Source organism: Schistocerca gregaria, chromosome 8 (assembly GCF_023897955.1).
Source record: "Schistocerca gregaria isolate iqSchGreg1 chromosome 8, iqSchGreg1.2, whole genome shotgun sequence".
NCBI lineage: Eukaryota > Metazoa > Arthropoda > Insecta > Orthoptera > Acrididae > Schistocerca > Schistocerca gregaria.
In genome coordinates, this window is record NC_064927.1 from 313,038,397 (window position 1) to 313,062,880 (window position 24,484).

At 38.1% G+C, this 24,484-nt stretch overlaps 1 protein-coding gene across 1 annotated transcript in view; it reads right to left on the reverse strand.

Moving 5' to 3' along the window:
• Positions 1-329: 329 nt before the first annotated feature.
• LOC126285164 (uncharacterized) overlaps positions 330-24,484 on the reverse strand; it is a 161,843-nt gene continuing 137,688 nt past the window's right edge. The window contains exons 3-5 of the mRNA XM_049984475.1: positions 21,125-21,205; positions 11,820-12,064; positions 330-671 (exon numbers count right to left, since the gene is read on the reverse strand). Of these exons, the coding sequence (XP_049840432.1) occupies positions 513-671; positions 11,820-12,064; positions 21,125-21,205 (485 nt within the window). The 3' untranslated portion in view covers positions 330-512. The remainder of the gene's footprint in view (positions 672-11,819; positions 12,065-21,124; positions 21,206-24,484) is intronic.

The following is a 24,484-nucleotide window of genomic DNA, read 5'->3' on the forward strand; positions in this document are numbered from 1 at the left end:
CTAGCAAATACATTAATATATCTACAGTAATGTAATTTCTTTTGGACTCTCAGGTGTAGAAATGATGCCAAAAATTACTAAACAATAGAATCTTGTTTCAGGAAAGGCAAATAATGAATTTTGCGTAGGCTGCTTAAAAAGAACTGAACTGTAACACTTAAGGCATATGTAATCGATTTGTCACACTTTGGTTTCAATTGACAGACAACACTGGCCATCAAGTCTCTAGGATCCCAAACAATTGTGAACATGTCAAATATTTTTTTTTATTTCACAAAAGTAATGTAGTAACTAAACACATTTATGGTATTGTTCATATGAAACATTGATTTGTATTTCAATAAAAAGATTCGGTTTATTGTACACAATAAATTAAGATACATGTTTATTAACATAAGGTAAATTTATCGCTTCATTGCTAATGAAGTGTATAAAGTTCCATGCATACACACATGGCAGTACTATAAGATAGCACTACACTTTCTTTGGTGATGTAGATAAATAAATAAACATTATTCCACTTGTGTGGAATTCCCAGTATCTGTAGCAGTGTCTGCTGTTTTGTTTGTATTGGTGTAGAGCTTACGCAGATGTGTTACAACTTGGTTTCTGCTCTGTGTTGGATCCGGAGCCATTATAGGTATTTCAGTTTTAGTCTCCTGCAGATTTACCTGCAACATAAATATCACAGTGTCAATGCTCTGTAATGTAAATCGATTTGACTCATAAATTTATGAGCACAAAGGTGTTCAAGGACATATCTGAAACTAAATTGCACTGTTTATAAGTTCCATTTAGGCTGCAAACATTGACGTGTAGTCAATATTGAATGTGAAAGAAGTATAAAAGACTGAGTACCTAGTAGATAACATAGATAATTAGATTGCAGACTTCCAATCCATCAATAATAATACTGGAGGTTTCCCAAGATTCAATTCTATATCATTTTTCCCTTCCTAGTGTATGTTAATGATATTGGTCAATGTTCTCAGTTCATATGCAGTAAGCTAAATCGATGACACCTCTCTTTTGTTTTAGAGGCAATACTGTAATGATCTACAACCAGTTGAAAATTGTGGTGTAACAAAAGTAAACTCAAATTTTCTTGTCCGGGCTTAAACACTACTGCACTCTAAGACAAAAAACTGATGCACCACGAAGGAATTATCGAAATGGGATGGAAATCAACAGAAGTGATGTACATGTGCAGACAAACCATTGATTACAATTTCAGAAAATTTGGCTGGTTTATTCAAGAGAAATAGCTTCACAAACTGAGCAAGTCAATAATGTGTAGGTCCACCTTTGGCCCTTATGGAAACAGTTATTTGTTTGGCACTGATTGACAGCATTGTTGAATGTTCTCCTGAGGGATGTCGTACCCAGTTCTGTGCAACTGGTGTGTTAGATCATGAAAATCCCGAGCTGGCTGAAGAGCCCTACCCAGAATTCTCCAAATGTTCTCAGTTGGGGAGAGATCCAGTTACCTTGCTGACCAAGGGAGAGTTTGGAAAACTTAAAGATAAGCAGTAGAAATTTGCACCTTGTTAGGCAGGTGTTTTATTGCTAAAATGTAGACCAGGATTGCTTGTCAAGAAGGGCAACAAAATGAAGTGTAGAATACTGTTGATGTACCGCTGTATCCCACCACCATCTGGGGTGTCTGCAGACATGTCTTCCTCTTGGTATATCACTGATTCGAGTGGAATTGTCTCATGGATGAGTCCTGCTTTGACTTGTGCCCCGATGACCAGTGTGGATGTGTGTGGAGATGCCTCAGGCAATGGTTAGATACTGTTGCCCTCTACATCTACATCTACATGTACGTGGATACTCTGCAAATCACATTTAAGTCCCTGGCAGAGGCCACTGTATTGCCTGACAACCAGGAATGATGTCTTGGGTTAAAAATCAAAATCTGTAGGACTGTATTATTAATCCAGTTTCTTATGGCTGTTTATCTTGTTTAATATGCACATTAAATTATTCAGCATCCCTGAAGTTTCTTTTTTATGAAGATGTCTGAAGAATATAGTGAATGAATGAATTCTACACCACTCAGACATGAGTCCACTGCTTTAATCACATCTATCTCTACATCTATCTATCTATATACTCTGCAATCCTTTGCAGAGTGGTACTATTGCACGATGTATTATGAATTGTTTCCTCATCTTTTGCATACGGAGCACAGGCAGAAAAATTCTGAAATGCCTCTTTGCATGCTATAATCTTCCCTATCTCTTTTTGACACCTTATTTGGATGTGCTAGTCAGCTTTTTGTACTTTCCTCGCTTCTTCTGATTTTCCATCACTTTGTCTATTTTGTGATCACCGATTCTGATGTTAAGTTTACTGCTAATTTTTATTACTTTCATGTTTCTTTTAATTTACTCTAAATCCATAGCATTATCTCATTATGCTGTTCATTCTATTCAACAGGCTATGCAATTTGTCCTCACTTTCACTCCAGATAGCAATGTCATCAGTGAAACTTATCATTGATATCCTTTCATCTTTAATTTTAATTCCACTCCAGAAACTTTCATTTATCTCTGACTTTGCTTCTTCAGCATACAGATTGAACAGTAGGGGCAAAAGTATCCATCTATTTCTTACACGACTTTCAATTCCATATCTTCATCCTTTGTCTTCCACTCTTATTTTCTTCTTAGTTCTTGCACACATTTTATGTTACTTGTTCGTAGCTGTAGTTTACGTCTGAGAATTTCAAACAGTTTTGCACCTCCTGCTACAGTCAAACACTTTTTCTGGGTTGGCAACTGTTACAAAGAAGTCTTAATTTTTCATAACACTTTAAATGATACTGGTAAATATAAATGTATCCCACTGGTATTAAATGCTGTTCATTAGTTTATTTCCTACAAACAATTTATTGTATTGGTATTTAAATATCAATAGTAGTATCTCTGATGAGTATGAATACAATTTTAGATTCATAAGTCAGTAGGCCAGAGATATTAGCTAACAAGTGAGTTATGGTATGAATATTTACTGATGGTATTTGAGGTACTTGTCTTCAGGCCTGATTTTGTGTTCAGCTAGCATTTGTCACCTGTGTATTTACTCTTCTGATATAAATGACCATAAATTCAATACTTATTGTTGTACTGGATGCAACTGTCTCTTTGGTACTTTTATCTTTCCTAAAGCCAGAGAAATATACATAGTGAAATAGCGCAAAATAAACCTGGTTTTGCTGAAGTTAGGGTTATGATCAATAAAATGTCTGGGAATAAGAGTGAAAGGATGTATGCTATATAATGAAAGATATCAGATTACAAGTAAAATCAAGAGATATAATCATAATCCACATATATATGCTGACAACAGGATTTGAATGGGATGAAACTGATATAATGTGTAATCGCCTCAAAGAGATCATCAGAAAAGTTAAAAGAGATGAAAATCTTGTCATTTTGGGGGAATATGAATGCTATTGTTGGTGAGGGAAGGGGAGAAGAAAGTTATCTGAGGAATTTGGACTTGGATCAAGGAATGAAACAGGATACAAAGTTGTAAAGTTCTACCAAAGATACAAACTTTGGATCACAAATACTTTCTTTAACCATCACCAAGGAACAACATATTCACAGAAAATGCCAGATGATGCTAAGAGTTCATAAACATTTAATAAAGTTTTAAAAATCAGGTCAAAGACAGAAAATGTTAGCAGGTTGTGATGTAAAAATGGACTATACATTGGTAGTGATGACAAGTGAATTTAAATTAATGATAATTAAAAACAGAGAGTGTTAAGTGGGAAATATTTAGGCTCAAAAACAAGAATTCATGGCAATTATATTAGAAGGCAACAAACAAGGCAACTGATACAGATGACTGCAGCTACTTTCAGTGTACTTGGTATGTCATAACAAAAACTGCTAAAAAAGAAATAATAGGAAAGTGAAGATACAGAAGACCTGCTGAATATGATAGAAGGGAGCAGAAAACTAAAACATGCAAAAAATCAGAAGAACAAGAGAAATCAGAAAGCATGAGAAACAGAATCAATAGAGAGACAAGACAAGCAAGAGAAGGATCTTTTGAGAATGTCTTGTTCTCAGATGAAGATAATGTGGAAGAAAGGAAACAAAGACAAAGCTTATAAATCAGTAAAACATTTTTGGAAACAGAAGAAATAGAAGCAGAACTGTTATGTATGAAAATGGAAACATGCTGGTTATCCTTGGTGAAATTGTAAGAAGATGAAACAGCACTTAGTAAATGTATAGTGGAGAAGAACTACTTCAAACACTACTTAGGAATATGAGTAGACGCAAACAGCTCAGCTAAATGTACCTTGAAAGATGAGTTTGAACTAGTTCTAGAGAAACTAAAAAACAGCAAAGCTTTTTGAATGGACAATATTCCATGTAAAGTTCATAAATTAGTAGGAACTAAACTGATAAATGAGATGTTTAATCTTGTGTGGAATATGCATGAACAGGTAAAACTGTCCACATATTTTGAGGAAATGTATCATGATACTTATCTCCATGAAAATAAATGCAATAGAATATGGAAACTACAGGACTTAGTCTATGTGTTCATGCAGAAAAAAACCACAATTTCTCTAAACAACAAAGAACAGAAGGTTGAAGCTACACTCCAAAAAATCTGTGTGGATTCCAGAACAACAGAACAACTAGAGAAGCAATTCTAGCTCTAAGATAAGCTTTAGAGAAAGAAGTGGTAAGGAATATAACCACATACATAGCATTCATAGGCTTAGAAAAAGAATTTCATAATATCAAATGGGTCTAAATGTTTGAGATCTTGAAAAAGCTCAGTGGTAAACAATGATCAAAGACTAATATGTAACCTTACAAAAATGAGACAGTTGTTATTTATGGAAGGACAAACCAAGTGCAAGGTGTCCAACAACATTGTGTATTGTATCTCATTATCTCCAATTAAAAAAGTCAAATAAGACTCAGAGGCAAGGCCAAAGAATAGGTATTTTAAAATATGATGATGGTGTTGCTGTTATAGCGGAAACTGGAGAAGACCTTGAAGCCATTGTAGCTAAAATGGATAAAGTTATGGGGGAAAATATAATATGAAAATAAAATATAATATGAAAATAGAAGTGATGGTATGTGATAAAGAAACAAAATTCAGAGTCCCAGTTTACATAGATAATGAACTAAATGACCAAAGTGAATCATTTACTAATTTAGGAAGTAAGATCAGCAGGAACTTCTGAAGCAAAGCAGTAGTCAGAAGTAGAATTGCTCAAACAAAAACTTCCTTCAAAAAGTAGAAGAATATCTTAAGGTAGAGAAGGTTTCATTGGTGAAATACATGGCATGTGTAGTGTTGGAATGGGAGCAGGGAAGAGGTTAGGTGGGTGGAAAACAGGGACTAGTGAAGAATGAGGCCAGGGCAACTATGGGAACTATGGGTATGTTTTAGGGAAGGTTCCCACCTGCACAACTTGAGAAAGCTGGTGTAAGTATCAAGGATCCAGATGGTGCAGGCTGTGAGGTAGTTATTGAAGTGAAGCAGATAGTGGTGGGCATGATGTCCAGGTACTGGGTGATCCAGCTGTCTCATGGCCACAGTCTGGCGGTGACCATTCATGTGGACAGATACTTGTTAGTTGTCATACCCATGTAGGAAGAAACACATTGGGTGCAGTTTGTTTTGTAGATAACATGGCTGCTTTCACAGGTAGCTCTGCCTTTAATGGGGATGAGAAAACCTGTGACAGGATTAAACTAGTTTGCAGTGAAAGGATGTATAGATGTATGGGACTGGCCTTGCACCTAGGAATATGCAGGGATATGTGCCATGAGCTGAGAAGCTGGAGCAGGGGTGGAGTATGGATGGACAAGGATATTACATAGGGTCTGTGGGCAATAGAATATGAGTGTGGGAGGGCTGGGGAGGATAGTGGGTGGGATGTTCCTCACTTCAGAGCATGATGAGAAGCAGTCAAAGCCCTGGCAGTGCTTCAGTCTTGAGTAGTACTAAGACATGATAGGAGAGCTTCCCTGTGGCCAGACAGTGGGTATGTGGGAAGAGGCAGGTGACTAGAGAGACAAGGCAAAGGATCTGTTTCTGAACAAAGTTTAGTCTGTGAGACTCTTTACATATTTGGAGAGGCTTCTGTGAGACTCTTTACATATTTGGAGAGGGACAGCTCATCACTACACATGTGATGATCATCAGTGACTAGCCCATATTGAAGGGATGGTATAGAATGGATGGTACCTGTTGAAGTAGAGCTATTGTTGTTGGTCGGTAGGTTTGAAGTGAATGGAAGTATTGTTGTAGCCAAACTTGAGGTGTCTGTCAACATCAAGGAAGGTGGCTTGTTGTGTTGGGGAGAACCAAGTAAAGTGAATGAGTTACACGGTTTTGAGGTTTTGGAGGGAGGTGGCTAGGGTGTCCGCACCCTCAGTACAGATCACAAAGGTGTCATCAGTGAAAATGAACCAGATGAGGGGTTTGGGATTTTGGGTGATTAGGAAGGATTCCTCTAGATGACTCATGATTACAATGGATTAGGATGGCGAGATGTGGGTGCCCAATGATGTACCATGGATTTGTTTTCAAATGATGCCTTCAAAGGAGAAGTAAATGTGAATGAGTTTATAATTGGTGACCAGGAAGGTGGTTGTATGTTTGGAGTCAGCTGTTCATTGCAAAAGGTAGTGTTTAGTAGCTGCAAGACCATAGGCATTGAGTGCACTAGTGTGGATGGCGGTGGCATTGACCGTGATGAGCAGGGTGTCAGTTGGTAAATGAACAGGAACTGTGGAGAGTTAATGGAGGGAATAGTTGGTGACATTTACATAGTAGAATGGGTTACAAGTAATATACTGGAGTTGCTGATCCATAAAACCAGAGTTTTCCTCAGTGGAGGCACAGCATAGTGAATGCATTATTGTGGCCAAGATAGATACGAAGCCCACAGCTACTACAGTAGTACAAGTTTATATGCCAACTAGCTCTGCAGATAACGAAGAAATTGAAGAAATGTATGATCAAATAAAAGAAATTATTCAGATAGTGAAGGGAGATGAAAATTTATTAGTCATGGGTGACTGGAATTCGGTAGTATGAAAAGGGAGAGAAGGAAACATAGTAGGTGAATATGGACTGGGGCATAGAAATGAAAGAGGAAGCCGCCTGGTAGAATTTTGCACAGAGCACAACTTAATCATAGGTAACACTTGGTTCAAGAATCATAAAAGAAGGCTGTATACATGGAAGAACCCTGGAGATACTAAAAGGTATCAGATAGATTATATAATGGTAAGACAGAGATTTAGGAACCAGGTTTTAAATTGCAAGACATTTCCAGGGGCAGATGTGGACTCTGACCACAATCTATTGGTTATGACCTGTAGATTAAAACTGAAGAAACTGCAAAAAGGTGGGAATTTGAGATGGGACCTGGATAAATTGAAATAACCAGAGATTGTACAGAGTTTCAGGGAGAGCATAAGGGAGCAATTGCCAGGAATGGGGGAAAGAAATACAGTAGAAGAAGAATGGGTAGCTTTGAGGGATGAAGTAGTGAACGCAGCAGAGGATCAAGTAGGTAAAAAGACGAGGGCTAGCAGAAATCCTTGGGTGACAGAAGAAATATTGAATTTAATTGATGAAAGGAGAAAATATAAAAATGCAGTAAATGAAGCAGGCAAAAAGGAATACAGACGTCTCAAAAGTGAGGTCGACAGGAAGTGCAAAATGGCTAAGCAGGGATGACTAGAGGACAAATGTAAGGATGTAGAGGCTTATCTCACTAGGGCTAAGATAGATACTGTATACAGGAAAATTAAAGAGATCTTTGGAGATAAGAGAACCACTTGTATGAACATCAAGAGCTCAGATGGAAACCCAGTTCTAAGCAAAGAAGAGAAAGCAGAAAGGTGGAAGGAGTATATAGAGAGTCTATACAAGGGTGATGTACTTGAGGGCAATATTATGGAATTGGAAGAGGATGTAGATGAAGATGAAATAGAAGATACGATACTGCGTGTAGAGTTTGACAGAGCACTGATAGACCTGAGTCGAAACAAGGCCCCCAGAGTAGACAACATTCCATTGGAACTACTGACAGCCTTGGGAGAGCCAGTCCTTACAAAACTCTACGATCTGGTGAGCAAGATGTATTAGACAGGCGAAATACCCTCAGACTTCAAGAAGAATATAATAATTCCAATCCCAAAGAAAGCAGGTGTTGACAGATGTGAAAATTACCGAACTATCAGTTTAATAAGTCACAGCTGCAAAATACTAACGCGAATTCTTTACAGACGAATGGAAAAACTAGTAGAAGCCGACCTTGGGGAAGATCAGTTTCGCTTCCGTAGAAATGTTGGAACACGTGAGGCAATACTGACTCTACGACTTATCTTAGAAGAAAGATTAAGGAAAGGCAAACCTACGTTTCTAGCATTTGTAGACTTAGAGAAAGCTTTTGACAATGTTGACTGGAATACTCTCTTTCAAATTCTGAATGTGGCAGGGGTAAAATATAGGGAGCGAAAGGCTATTTACAATTTGTACAGAAACCAGATGGCAGTCATAAGAGTCGAGGGGCATGAAAGGGAAGCAGTGGTTGGGAAAGGAGTGAGACAGGGTTGTAGCCTCTCCCCGATGTTATTCAATCTGTATATTGAGCAAGCAGTAAAGGAAACAAAAGAAAAATTTGGAGTAGGTATTAAAATCCATGGAGAAGAAATAAAAACTTTGAGGTTCGCCGATGACATCGTAATTCTGACTTGGAAGAGAAGTTGAACTGAATGGATAGTTTCTTGAAAGGAGGATATAAAATGAACATCAACAAAAGCAAAATGAGGATAATGGAATGTAGTCAAATTAAGTCAGGTGATGCTGAAGGAATTAGATTAGGAAATGAGACACTTAAGGTGGTAAAGGAGTTTTGCTGTTTGGGGAGCAAAATAACTGATGATGGTCGAAGTAGAGAGGATATAAAATGTAGACTGGCAATGGCAAGGAAAGCGTTTCTGAAGAAGAGAAATTTGTTAACATCAAGTATAGATTTAAGTGTCAGGAAGTCATTTCTGAAAGTATTTGTATGGAGTGTAGCCATGTATGGAAGTGAAACATGGACGATAAATAGTTTGGACAAGAAGAGAATAGAAGTTTCCGAAATGTGGTGCTACAGAAGAATGCTGAAGATTAAATGGGTAGATCACATAACTAATGAGGAAGTATTGAATAGGATTGGGGAGAAGAGAAGAACTTGACCAGAAGAAGGGATCGGTTGGTAGGACATGTTCTGAGGCATCAAGGGATCACCAATTTAGTATTGGAGGGCAGTGTGGAGGGTAAAAATCGTAGAGGGAGACCAAGAGATGAATACAGTAAGCAGATTCAGAAGGATGTAGGTTGCAGTAGGTACAGGGAGATGAAGAAGCTTGCAGAGTATAGAGTAGCATGGAGAGCTGCATCAAACCAGTCTCAGGACTGAAGACCACAACAACAACAACATTGAAAGAATCTCTGATCTCATGGACCAACACCTTCAGGTATTTTCTATTACCTTTTCATCCATATTAGAGACACCAACCACTAACTCTGCCAACTCAACACAGTCCCTGTTCTTTTACCACCTGGCACTCTGTTTGTCACTGTCAATGCCACTTCCCTCTACACTCATCAATGCCCATGGCATTTCTGCTGTTGAATATTAAGTTTCCCAATACATAGCTGACTCCATATATACAACTTCCATCCTGGTCACCATGACCAACTTTATTGTCTCTGAAATTAGTTCTTGTTTGAAGAAACAAATCCATAGTACAGCAATGAGCACACAGCACAATTCTACGTCAACCTATTCATGGGGCCTCTTCAGGAATCCATCCTACCCATCCAGAAACCTAAGTGCCTCACATGGTTAAGATGCATTGATGACATTATTGTGATCCTCCAGAACCTCAAAAACTTCTCTGCCATTCCTTTCACCTACTCCTCCTTAACCCAATGAGCCACCTTCCTCAATGTTCACCTCACTCTCAAGTTTGGTTACATCAGTACCTCCATCCATATCAAATCTACCAACCACCAACAATACCTCCTACCTCCACTTCAAAAGCTTCCACCCATTCCATAGAAGACATTCTAGTCGCCAGCCGCGGTGGCCGTGCGGTTCTGGCGCTGCAGTCCGGAACCGCGGGGCTGCTACGTTCGCAGGTTCGAATCCTGGCTCAGGCATGGGTGTGTGTGATGTCCTTAGGTTAGTTAGGTTAAGTAGTTCTAAGTTCTAGGGGACTTATGACCTAAGATGTTGAGTCCCATAATGCTCAGAGCCATTTGAACCATTCTAGTCACCTGAAGTCACCACATCTATTGTGGCAAGCAGTCTCTCTCCAAATATGCCAAGGCTCACTGAGACCTTCACAGACCAAAATTGTCCTCCAAACCACATTCAGAAACAGACCTGCCTTGCCTTGCCCCTCTAGTCTCCTACCACCTCCCACATACCCACTGTCCAGTCACAAAGGAGCATGCATCAATTCCATCCAGGATAGAAGCAACTGAATCACATTCTCTGCCAGGATTTCTACAGTCTCTCATTGTGCCATGAAATGAGGAATATCCCTCCCCACCACTCCCTCAGTGGTATTCTGGCACCCACTAAACCTATACAATATCCTTGTCTATCCCTACTCCACCTCTATTCCATACCCCTTGCCTCATAGCTTATATCATTGCGGAAGGTATAGACGCAAGACCCATCCCATACATCATCCTACTATCACCTAGTTCAGTCCTGTCACAGGCACCTCCTACCCATTTATAGGCAGGGCTACCTCTGAATGTAGGCATGTGATCTACAAACTAAGCTGGAACACTAAGCTGCTTTCTGTATGGGCATGACAACTAACAAGTTGTTTGTCTGCATGAATGTTCACTACTTTGCCAATAGTTATCTGGACCACCCAGTTGCTGAACATGATGCCCAATATGATGTACTTTGCTTCAATGTCTGCCTCTCAGCTTGCACTATCTGCATCATTCCCACCAACACCAGTTTTTCTGAATTGCGCAGGTGGGAATTTACCCTACAACATACCCATAGTTCCCACAACATGTCTGGCCTCCACCTTCACTCCAGCACTACACAGAACTTTCATTCCACCAATGCATCTCTTTCTTTTGTGCCTGTCCCCCCCCCCCTCCTCTCTCAACCATCCTCCCCCAGTGTGAAGCCTCTGGACTGTACATCTGGCAGCCTTATCATGTCTCAAACATGCTCCTGGAATGCCCTCAAAGGCAGCACACCATCTCCTTCCACTCACCCTACTATCCCGTATCCTTCCCATACAATGCCTCCTCCTTGCCCCCACCACTCAGCCATACTGGAGCTCATGTCAGATGCAGTCACACTTTGCAGTCAGGATGCAGTGGTTGGAAACAGTGGCAAAATCTGTGTGAGTTGTTCTTGTGTGAATATGTGTGTGTGTGTTTCCTATTTCCAAAGATGGACTAATTTGTTGGACAGCTTAAAGTTTAGCAATCTTTTGATTATGCCTGTCTCATACTCAACACATCCTCTGTGCAGTGAGTAAGAAAGTTATCCTTTTCATAGTACTGTTTTCATCCCATGGAAATGGGCAGGAATGGGGAGAGGCACATGTAGATATAAGAATTCGGATTTTAAGATATGAGAAATGCCACACTCTAAAATAATAAGAAGAAGAAAATGGAGAAATGAAAGTAGAAATTGGAATGAATGGATGAATGAAGAAACTAACTGGGGATAAAAGCAAAAATAAATACAGAGTATGAAGGAAAGGTAAAATACTTACCTTCTTTTTTGGGGTGAATGCTGATCTCCAAGATGAGAGCCATTTCCCACCTTGTGTGTCTGTGATTATTTCTTCACCATTTGGAATGTAGAAGGTTTGCTGGATAACGTGCCTCTTAGAGTTTCCATTGTTCTCAGGTAGTGGGCCAATAGGCTGTGTCTCTGTTTGAGGTCCAAGCTGTATAAGTACCTGGAAATCTGCATGTTCACCAAATCGAAATCCAAAACCAAAACGTGAATCTGTTCCTGAAAACATAATATAGAACATCCAGATGTTATTGTGGTTGCGACCTTGTTAATGACCCTTAAGGGAAAAAAACTGCAATATTAAGTCTGCTCATCTCTCTGACAGAACATATTGAAATAATTAGCACCCAAATGAATTAAAAACATTAACATATCAGAATTCAGAAAAACATCTTATTCACACACACTACAGTACCTAAGATTTGTGTGTGTGTGTGTGTGTGTGTGTGTGTGTGTGTGTGTGTGTGTGTGTGTGTCACCAAGATGATCAAATCACTTCTATTCCAAGCTCTGCCAAAGACACGAAGAATTTAATGAAATGCCTCGAATCACCTCTCCCTCAAAAACAATTCCCATAGGGTTGATAGTTCCTCAAGTAAAGTACTAAAATTCTATTCTTCACAGGTATGCAGTGTGTTCAGTCACCTGTACAATATGATACTATCACATGTTTTATACCTGGATGACTGAAATGTGCTAGTCTTTGAGGGAGTAAGACACATATTAATATCTACCAAGTTTCAATGCATACCTCCTTTTTGAAGGCACTGGAAAAAACTAGATACACAAGAACAATAACACACCTGTCCTAAAATAAAATAATTGGAACATGCCATTGTCAGTTCAAAAATCAGTTTATACAAAATGAAATCACAAAATATTGCCATCTGGCATTTTCTGTGACTTATCAAAAGTAGTTGATCATGCAGTTTATGATGTTCTCCTAGAAAAGTTCAAATATCCTGCTATCAGATGTCTTACTGTGCTTGGATTTCATTATTTCACAAGCAAAACACAGTGTGTCACAGTACGAAACCCAGAGAATGTGCACAATGACATAGCAGATTCGGAATACGGAATCATCACTACAGGTTATAAATTACCAACACTTAGGTCAGGATATCAAAATGAGGAGATCTATATTACCTTTTGTTTTGTATCATGTGATATCATTTAAGTCTCATAGTTTACAATGTATATTATTTGTTGAAGTGTATGCTGCATTTTATCTAATATAACAACAATAATTTCCTTTCCAGTCAATAATGGATGTGAACATTCCTGTTAGTCATGCAGTACATAACAGGTGAACGTAACATTTCTCAAAGTTCGTCATCATATCACTTCACTTTAAAATAAAGAAGAACAAGTAAGGATTTCATTTTGGATATAAGTATATTCCAAAACACTGTAATCTTCCATTGTCTAATTTATGGAAGACATAGTAAATGTCATACAAATTTATGAAATTAAGTTGTCTGGAATCTAAGTTTATTATTCACTAGTTAAATAGTGGCCCTTTGATTATGGAAATGTACATAACTTAACAAAAACGATTTTTATTTAATGAAAAATTATGTAACATCATTATTTAAACAAAGATATATAGACTTCCTATAGTGAAAAAGCTTAATCATAAAAATAACTATTGTCACTGTTTGTTTCTTTGATTTTTCTGCACAAGAAAACATACTTTTATTTAAGTTACAACTCCTCTTAAAAACTATATGTAATGAAAGTAATTGAAAATAGAAACGAATTTCTATAACATTATGGTGTATAATAGTAAATTATTTATAGTTGTAAGAAAAAGTGCACCAGACACAGTCTTTCTTCTCGGTTCTATTTACACACTTCTTTGTATGTAGTTCTTTTGTCAGACTACAATGCCTCAAGTTGATGTTGCTGTTGGAAAAAAATCTTTTTTCGGTATTATTAAGTAATACAGTAGTATTGTTTGTTTAAAATTATAAGGTTTCAATAATTGCGTTCATCAATTATGTTGTAGTGTTTGATTTCCTAATGGTAAGTAAATCTGGATTGATTTACGAGACAAGTATGACACAAACATGAAGTACAATATATCTTGAGAAAGGCCTACAACAATTGATGTTTTCATTCATGAAGTTAAAAAACCTGGCCATCTTGGACAATGAAGCCATTCTACAGACATCAACAACTTAAGAGGCATATTAAAATAATTTTTGTATCTGTTTTTGTTGTGCCTGTCTCCAACTCAATGTGTCATCTCTATACAGAGTAGCAATCTATCCTTTTCATAACTGTAAACTTTCAGAGATGATGGAAAGGGTAAATATACCACTCAGAGGTAAGAAAACTTAGTCCACAAATGACTGGGTCAAATGCATATGTGAAAATCCACTCAAGTTTCACCTCAGTCTCAAACAGTGCCCAAACTAAGGGCTTCAATTTACGATCTGATCATGATGTACAGATTTCTTCCTGAGTACTCCACAGTAGCTTTAGATAATTTCCCTGTTGATGGACTAGTTATGAAACATATAACTTGGTGTCAGAGAGAACAACAGTCCTAAGCCTTTGGTATAGTGATAGAGAATTCCATTTATCTGCACAAGTTTCACAACCTGCTGCATTTACTACAGTTATTCAAAATGGCATCCTACAGCATGAATGCAGGCATAGAATTGTCACACGAAGTTCTGTTGTACCTTTTCTAATATCCATGGTGTCTTTTGAACAGTGTTGAAGGCAGTGATAATTATTGCCCGGGGATCCTCTTCACTCTCAACAGGTCCCACATACATAGGACTTTTCAAATGTTCCCACAAGAACAAATCAGGTGGGATGAGATCAAGTGAATGTGCTGGCCACTAAACAGGGCGTTCTGTGCCTGTCTACTTTTCAGGGAATGTTTGATACAGGTGTTCATGAACCCTAATTCCAGAGTGAGGTGTGGGTCCATAAAGTTGGAAACATGCCTATTGATGAATAACAAGTTGGATATGTCCCAGAAACATGGTTACTACATCTCTGATAAACACTGTGTACATGGGTGGATCTAAGCAGGGAGAAAGAAGAAACAGGCCTAGTACATGATCAGTGACTGTGTCTGCCCACACACTAACAGCCTGTATTAATGGCTCACCACAACTGTAGCATGGGGAGTCTCATCAGTCCAAAAATGACTGTTACATCTATATAGCATTCTGTATCTGGTGAGACAGACTTCATCAATGAAAAGTACATCTGCAGGTATGTGGTTATCAACAGTAAGACACTGCAAGAACCATTGGCTGAACTTTACATGTGGTCTAAAGTCATCAGGAATTAAAATACGTACTTTCAGTAGATTTTAGGGGTGTAGCTGTATTTCCTGCAATACTCACCACACAGTACTCTGCAAAACATTCATTTCAAGTGCAACTTGAGCAAGCACTGCAGCTCCTAAGCCAGGAGTCCACATAATTTGTCATCCTCCGCATTCATTGTAATGTGGTGCCTGTTGCCCTGTTTTACTTAATCTCTGGAACAATCTTGGAAACATGGTGTGAGCTACATGTCTTCTACATGGATATTTGGCCCTGTACAACCTTTCTGTTTCTCAGATGCTTCAGTTTGCTTGCCCGAAGCTTGCCCATACATGAAAATCATTGCAGTAGGTTCCATCACAAGGTACACCACCATTTGGTTAGGGTTGAATTATTTTTGTACTTCATCTTGTAAACAGAGTTGCCATATACTACAGTACAGACATTGTACAGCAGTATTGCTCTTGTCACAGTATGCTGTCTGCATTGGATTAGGTTAATTATGATCCCAGCCTCTGCATCTCAATGCTGATTGTGATTACCTATCCTACAACCTCAGCAACAAGAGTACTGGCATATGTATTTCACTGTCAGAGATATCGGAATGATTTTCACTTATAACTTTCAGTTCCTTACCTCAAACTGACACATTTACCCTTTTCCATCATTCCTGAAAGTTTGTAACATCATCATAGAATCATCCTGTAAACTGTAATTTACCTATTCTAGGTAATATGCAGCAAGCCCATATACTTTATACCAATTTTAGGCTGAAAGAAGTCTTCAGTGATGTTGAAGCTTCCCAGCAGAATAAAACTGTGTGCTGCATGAGGACTCAAACCCACAAGCTTGTCTTTTATGGATAATGCTGTTACTGACTAAGCTATCCAGACACAACTCATGTCCTCATTTTTAGGGATATTCTTATGATCTATCTTGTTAAATTTATCCTCCAGTACCTGTTATCAGACACTATTCTTCTCTTTTTGAAAGAAGTCATGTTGCCAAATTTGAAGCCTAATTTAAGATTACAGATCTCATTATGATACTTACAGGTTGTTCACAAAGATAAGAGGAAGGGAACCCTAGTTCTGAATCAGCAGAAGTTGGTAGGCGTCAGGACTTTTGTCTGATCATTTTTCTTAATGGCAAAAATACTTGGTTGGTGTGATGAAGGCATAAGGCATAAGTCCTATCACATGTCAGACATGTTTTTATATTGCAATAGAAATGTATCATGGAATGTACAAAATCACTTCAGCAGTATGAAAATCCTTTTCTATTGGACTTTTATTGTGAGTCCAAAAGAAAAGGTTTTTCATACAGTTGAAGCAATTTTTTGTTTTCCAATATGCATGGTCATCCTGACTGCAGAGCCTTTTGTAATAGGAATGACTGCCAACAATTATTTTTATTCTGTTAATTGTGCCTGCATCATGTGATATCTGGGACCACAACCTACACTACTGTATAACTGGTTTCAAAAAGTAGATCCTTCCTTTGGAACCTCTCCTTGTTTCTTGTAACTACACATTCTGCATAGTACGGAACTCCTCTTTCGGACTTTTCTTTTTTTTTATTCTCTTTCATTTAGGCTGACATCTACTGGGAAAATCTAGTTGGATAACTTTGAGAAGGGTGTCTTCAGACAAACTGGAAGACTGCCCAGGCTGTGGAAACTTTATTAATATTCAAGGAAAACATCTGCTGGACTTAGGGCATTACACCTCTGTGGAAGATTTTGTTGTCCATGGGATTCACATGGAAGAAACTGCAGAATATGGGGATTTGACTGCTGGACCTGGAGACATTAATGACAAGCAGTCATGTTTCATTGTAGAAATGAAACATGTCATGAAAGCAGTCAAAGAAATATTCTATCTGGATGAAACTTCGATTGTTGTTTGTTGTTGTTGTCTTCAGTCCTGAGACTGGTTTGATGCATCTCTCCATGCTACTCTATCCTGTGCAAGCTGCTTCATCTCCCAGTACCTACTGCAACCTACATCCTTCTGAATCTGCTTAGTGTACTCATCTCTTGGTCTCCCTCTACGATTTTTACCCTCCACGCTGCCCTCCAATGCTAAATTTGTGATCCCTTGATGCCTCAAAACATGTCCTACCAACCGATCCCTTCTTCTAGTCAAGTTGTGCCACAAACTTCTCTTCTCCCCAATCCTATTCAATACTTCCTCATTAGTTACGTGCTCTATCCACCTTATCTTCAGTATTCTTCTGTAGCACCACATTTCGAAAGCTTCTATTCTCTTCTTGTGCAAACTAGTTATCGTTCATGTTTCACTTCCATACATGGCTACACTCCAAACAAATACTTTCAGAAACGACTTCCTGATACATAAATCTATATTCGATGTTAACAAATTTCTCTTCTTCAGAAACGCTTTCCTTGCCATTGCCAGTCTACATTTTATATCCTCTCTACTTCGACCATCATCAGTTATTTTACTTCCTAAATAGCAAAACTCCTTTACTACTTTAAGTGTCTCATTTCCTAATCTAATTCCCTCAGCATCACCCGATTTAATTTGACTACATTCCATTATCCTCGTTTTGCTTTTGTTAATGTTCATCTTATATCCTCCTTTCAAGACACTGTCCATTCCGTTCAACTGCACTTCCAAGTCCTTTGCCGTCTCTGACAGAATTACAATGTCATCGGCGAACCTCAAAGTTTTTACTTCGTCTCCATGAATTTTAATACCTACTCCAAATTTTTCTTTTGTTTCCTTTACTGCTTGCTCAATATACAGATTGAATAACATCGGGGAGAGGCTACAACCCTGTCTCACTCCTTTCCCAACCACTGCTTCCCTTTCATGCCCCTCGACTCTTATGACTGCCATCTGGTTTCTGTACAAATTATAAATAGCCTTTCGCTCCCTGTATTTTACCCCTGCCACCTTTAGAATTTGAAAAAGAGTATTCCAGTCAACATTGTCAAAAGCTTTCTCTAAGTCTACAAATGCTAGAAACGTAGGTTTGCCTTTTCTTAATCTTTCTTCTAAGATAAGTCGTAAGGTCAGTATTGCCTCACGTGTTCCAACATTTCGACGGAATCCAAACTGACCCTCCCCGAGGTCTGCATCTACCAGTTTTTCCATTCGTCTGTAAAGAATTCGCGTTAGTATTTTGCAGCCGTGGCTTATTAAACTGATAGTTCGGTAATTTTCACATCTGTCAGCACCTGCTTTCTTTGGGATTGGAATTATTATATTCTTCTTGAAGTCTGAGGGTATTTCGCCTGTCTCATACATCTTGCTCACCAGCTGGTAGAGTTTTGTCAGGACTGGTTGTCCCAAGGCTGTCAGTAGTTCTAATGGAATGTTGTCTACTCCGGGGGCCTTGTTTCGACTCAGGTCTTTCAGTGCTCTGTCAAACTCTTCACGCAGTATCGTATCTCCCATTTCGTCTTCATCTACATCCTCTTCCATTTCCATAATATTGTCCTCAAGTACATCGCCCTTGTATAAACCTTCTATATACTCCTTCCACCTTTCTGCCTTCCCTTCTTTGCTTAGAACTGGGCTGCCATCTGAGCTCTTGATATTCATACACGTGGTTCTCTTCTCTCCAAAGGTCTCTTTAATTTTCCTGTAGGCAGTATCTATCTTACCCCTAGTGAGATAAGCTTCTACATCCTTACATTTGTCCTCTAGCCATCCCTGTTTAGCCATTTTGCACTTCCTGTCGATCTCATTTTTGAGACGTTTGTATTCCTTTTTGCCTGCTTCATTAACTGCATTTTTATATTTTCTCCTTTCATCAATTAAATTCAATATTTCTTCTGTTACCCAAGGATTTCTAGCAGCCCTCGTCTTTGTACCTACTTTATCCTCTGCTGCCTTCACTACTACATCCCTCAGAGCTACCCATTCTTCTTCTACTGTATTTCTTTCCCCTATTCCTGTCAATTGTTCCCTTATGCTCTCCCTGAAACTCTGTACAACCTCTGGTTCTTTCAGTTTATCCAGGTCCCATCTCCTTAATTTCCCACATTTTTGCAGTTTCTTCAGTTTTAATCTACAGGTCATAACCAATAGATTGTGGTCGGAGTCCACATCTGCCCCTGGAAATGTCTTACAACTTAAAACCTGGTTCCTAAATCTCTGTCTTACCATTATATAATCTATCTGATACCTTTTGGTATCTCCAGGGTTCTTCCACTTCGATAGACAGTAATATGGCAGCTGGCAATGTTGGGAGAAGGATGATGATTTCAACATTGTGGCATGGGAAAGCTGCACTCATAGACTTGTTATTGGAAGTGTTGGACTGAGGAAGGGATTTGCCAGTGAGGCCTACCTAAAGTTCTGGACTAAATCCACAAAAGATGATTACCATGGTCAAATGAATTCTGGAAAATTTAAAAGGTTGGTTTGCAAGTATGCTTCTCCCAAATCTTCCTCTGATGTCAGTCACTGTCATGGACAAGGCTAGATACTATAAGAGACAGATGGACAAAACAACCACATGGTATGATTTCAAAGTGACGATGTTGGAATGGCTGCAAAGCAGGCATGATGTCTTCATTGAGAGAGCATGAAGAAGCAGGCTCTGTTCACTTTAATTCAAGAACATAGACCCGCTGAAAAACATATGTGATTGATTAAATGGCAAAAGAGGAAGGTCACATACTTTTCTGCTTGCCACTCTGTAATTGTGATTTGAATGCAGTATAACTGGCATGGACAACAATAAATCAGTTGTTTAGGAAGTGCAACATTTCAGGGGACTTGTTCAAAGACAATCTGCTTAAGATTGCAAGTGAATGCCTTCTATCGGTAACTGCTTCTGACTGGGAAGAGTACAGCTGGAAGGTCTAGCAACTGGCAGAAAATTACTGGAGGATGGCAGTGTCTTCGAACTTGCAATAGATGAAATGATATTAATACCAGTAATGCTGAACTGGGCAGTAGCAACAATAATGTGCCATACACAGATGAGAAACTTCCTTCATGCAACTCACATTAATAACTTTTCAGTGTTTTCTAAGAGGATGTGGGCTTACTCAACGCATTTCAGTGATACAATCATGTAGGATTATTACTGCAGAAGCAGCATTGTATTTATGCTTTGCTTTGATAGTTTACTTACTTGTAATCCTCTAGTTCCATGTAGGGACATGAGTACGAGAAACTTAGTCATGGAGATTTGAATGTACACACAATGTAGCACTACATAAGTGAATAAATGTTCAAAATTTTATTCACTGTATACGGCTTATAACTGAAACAGTAACCAACTGCAATTATGATTTACAAAGGTTTATTTTAATCAAAGACATTTTTTTAAACCATGCTTGTGTCTGGTTGTTGTTTCAGTTACAAACCTTACAGTATTACAGCCACAGTTCTCAAAATGGCAATTTACTCATTCTCTTTTTATTGCCGCAGTGTAAGTTTTAGTACTGGTTCTTTTCAGTTCTGAACTGTCTATGAAAACTGATATGGAATTAGTAACCAGAAGCACCATCATTCAACACGAATCTACCAATTTCTGTTTCATTAATCTTGTAAGCTTTTATTGTGCCCCTGTCCCAGTTTTACTTTTTGTAGACACATTATATGTATCAGTTGACAGCTGTTTGGTGGAGGCTAATAGATGACACTATCAGTGCCACCTGGAGTGCAAATAGTATGTGAATGCATTTTTTTTGCCAGCAATGGTTGATTTTAGCATAGCTTGTTCCACTAGCTCTTCCCCTCTCCCCTCAGGAGCCTCTATGCTGTGAGTTGGTGGAAAGAGCTTACTTGCTCCACTCCTCACACACCTCTTATAATTGGTCTTCTTCTTATGAACAACTGTACTTGCTCATTTAAAGAAAGTAGTAAGTATGATATATTAACACACATGCATTAGTATTTAAAATGCAGGCAAAGTACAAAATAAAAGTATGAGAAATCAAGATTTTTTCAAAGAGAAATCCATTTGGATCAATAACTTTAGGCTGAAGTGCATTGATATTTACCTTTTTTGAGTGGAGGAAGGTTGGAATAAATTAGTGACAATATTGATGGTAGCTCCTGGGGAATAATCAGTGCATCAGAACCTGAAACACAGAGATACTGTTATAAAGCATTATATCACAAGAACTGGAAAAGAAGCTAGAGAGAAGTTTAAATAACTTTAAATTTATTACAGCTTATGGTTAGTGTACCAGCTTAGAATCAATACCCAATGTTCATTGACATCTTGCAAGTGAGACTTCCTTGTTTTGGTTTTATTGCTAAAAAAGTTCTTTAATAGCTGTTAAGGTCCTTAGTCCTGGTCCAGCTAGCCATGGATACACCGTTATTTCCTCTTCACCTCATCTAACTGGGAAGTGAATGTGTTACATTGCAAAAGCACAGGCACTGAGCTGAAGCTGTGCACTTTTGATCCACTGGTAAAAGAAAGGAAATAAACGTCAAGTAAGACACTCATAAAAAGAAAGTGTTCATGTTAACATATTCTGTGGAACACAATGCAGAAACCATTAACAGTACTATTAAAGAATCCTTTTGAGCATTTGTATTATTTGACTCACTGAAGCAATGTCTTTGATCTGACATACATTCTATTTTTTTCCCTATTACCTTCAACAGATCACAAAATTACTCAACTCCTAGCCTTGTTTTACTTTTTAGTTAGCAGAAAAATAAAGACACATATAAACATTTTCTGATGATGTCTGTTTCAGCTTTTTCTGTCATATCTAAAATGTTAGAAATTTATTTTGTTCTTTGTCAGAAATTTATTTTGTTCTTTGTGTAATCTTATAATTTTTTTCTTGTACTTATTTGTTTGTGAAGCAGCAAGAGAAATTTATGTTCCATTTAGTCCATCAAGTGATACATATTTATATATTTTGCATATAAAACAGCTACATATGTTCATGACAGAAGGGCACAATACACAAAGAAAAAAAAAGTTAAAAATATACATATACACATGTGGTGCACACATAATGAGACCAACAGAGGGGGAAAATAATTCACTTTTCCACGAAACATGACATTAAGGCACAAAATATATTAAAAATAAATAGTAAATACATAACTGTCAGTGTAGTGGACATGACATCATTATATACTCACACTTTTCTCCATTCATATTTAAAATCACTGTTTCCAAGTTATGTTAATAACTTGGTCTTCAAAAATTACTTCATGGGACATTCTTTCAGTATCAGGTGTAATCCATGAAGGTGCAATGCTATGTAGATGTATGAGGTGTACAACTTTGCTTCCACAATTTTTCCCCAACATTTGAAGCTTTAATGAAACAAATTGGTAACACATGTATCATTCAAAGTATTTTCCAACGGTGGTCACTACTTTCTCCCATCTTTTGGGCAGTGTACAAATCCGGTGTCGAAAAAATTGTTCATCTTTTGAAGCGAACCACGAATATGTCACTTCTTCATGAGATTGGAAGTGTTGGTCAGCCAGACCATGCACCATTGATCCAAACAAGTGATAGTCAGAGGGAGCAATGTCTGGGGAATACAGCAAGTGGGGTAGGACTTCCCATTTCAATCTTTCCAAGTATGTTTCGAACTCTTTCGCAACGTGGGGTTGAACATTGTTATGCTGCAATATCGCTTTATCATGCCACTCACTGTATTGTGGCAGTTTGTCGTTGAATACTCTGCTCAAATGCATTAATTGCATTCAATAATGAACACCTTTGACTGTTTCACTTGGTTTTAACACCTCACAGTGCACGGCATCTAGTTTTTCCCACCAAATCTTGGAGCCATGATCATTCGGTTTGACCATAAACATGAAAGCATCGCTTGGATACCCCCATGATTTTTTGAGGTTAGGGGTATTGTAATGAACCCATTTTTTGTCCCTGTCACAACGCAATGCACAAATACCTTCCGTTTTTGCCTCTGAAGCAACTAATAACAAATACACAAATTCCATTCAATGTCTCTTGATTTCAGCTCACATGGGACCCAAGTTCCTTCTTTGTGAATAATGCCCATAGACTTGAGATGGTTTTAAATGGCGTTCTGTGTCACTCCCACTAATCATGCCAATTCTTCTTGAGTTTGATGTGAGTCTTCACTCAGCAATGTCTCCAATTCTGCATCTTCAAAAACATACTCTCTTCCACCACTATGCCAGTCTATGAGGTTAAAATCACCATTCTTGAAGTGTTGAAATCACTCACAACACATTCTTTCACTAATAGCGTCCATACAATACGTACTTGAGAGTGATGAGACTCAGCTGCTGTTTTCTTCATACTGAAACAAAGCAGTAACACTTCCCACAAATGACAAGAATTAGGCTCATAAACGGACATTTTAAATCAAGAACAACTTTACGATGCAGACACAAATCGACTTAAGTTTGAATGAGGTTATGTTGACTGAGGTCCAAGCTAACTGCCTGACATCTGCTATCTATTTCTTTCGACCGCTTCTCACGGTTGTCACCACCTATCTGCAAACGGTGGAAGCAAAATTGTACACCTTGTAACAGTGAGGAACAATTCTCTTCTTCATGTATGTTCAGATCAAGATGAGTGTGGTATGAGGGCTACACAGGTAAATGGCTAAAAATATCAAGTTTTAGGGTTCAGTCCTCAGGGATTACTGTTTTTTTTTTTTTTTTTTTTTTTTTTTTTCAAATCAGATGATGATGATGTGATATATGTGAACAACATGAAGTTGGACCACGATACTGTCATCATGTGATCATTGGTATAGATGAGTTAAATGTTTCCAGTTTGCTTCTTACTTCTATAGAGAAAATATGGAGAAAGGAGGGGTTGTAACATTTGTTATAAACTGTTTTGATTTCAAGAAAATTGATATTAATAAATTCTGCTCAGAGCAGCACTTAGAAGCTTCTGCAGCAGAAGTAGTATTTCATAATAAGTCATTTATAATAGTAGGTATATACAGATCACTTTCAGGAACTTTTAACCTCTTCATAAATAGGCTGGAAGCTCTGTTGTCCCATCTCATGGTAAAAAACAAGGAAATGGTGGTGGCTGGTTATCTGAATGTGGATTTATTGAACAGCTCTGTTAGTGAACAATTATTGCAATCAGTAACACTATCATTTAATTTAGTTCCTACTATGAACTTTGCATCTAGGATATGTAAATGCTCTGAGACTGCTATTGATAATATCTTTGTGGACAAATCTAGGGGAGAAACTCATGTCACAAAACGAATAGTAAATGGGCTATCTGGTCATTACATGCAGAATCCTTTGTTAAAGGTTGAAACTTGTCAGGATATAAAATCTATTAAATCTTAGCACAGGAGGGCAATAAATAAGTAGAAAATTGAAAAATTCAGGAATTTTCTCAAAGACATGAACTGGAT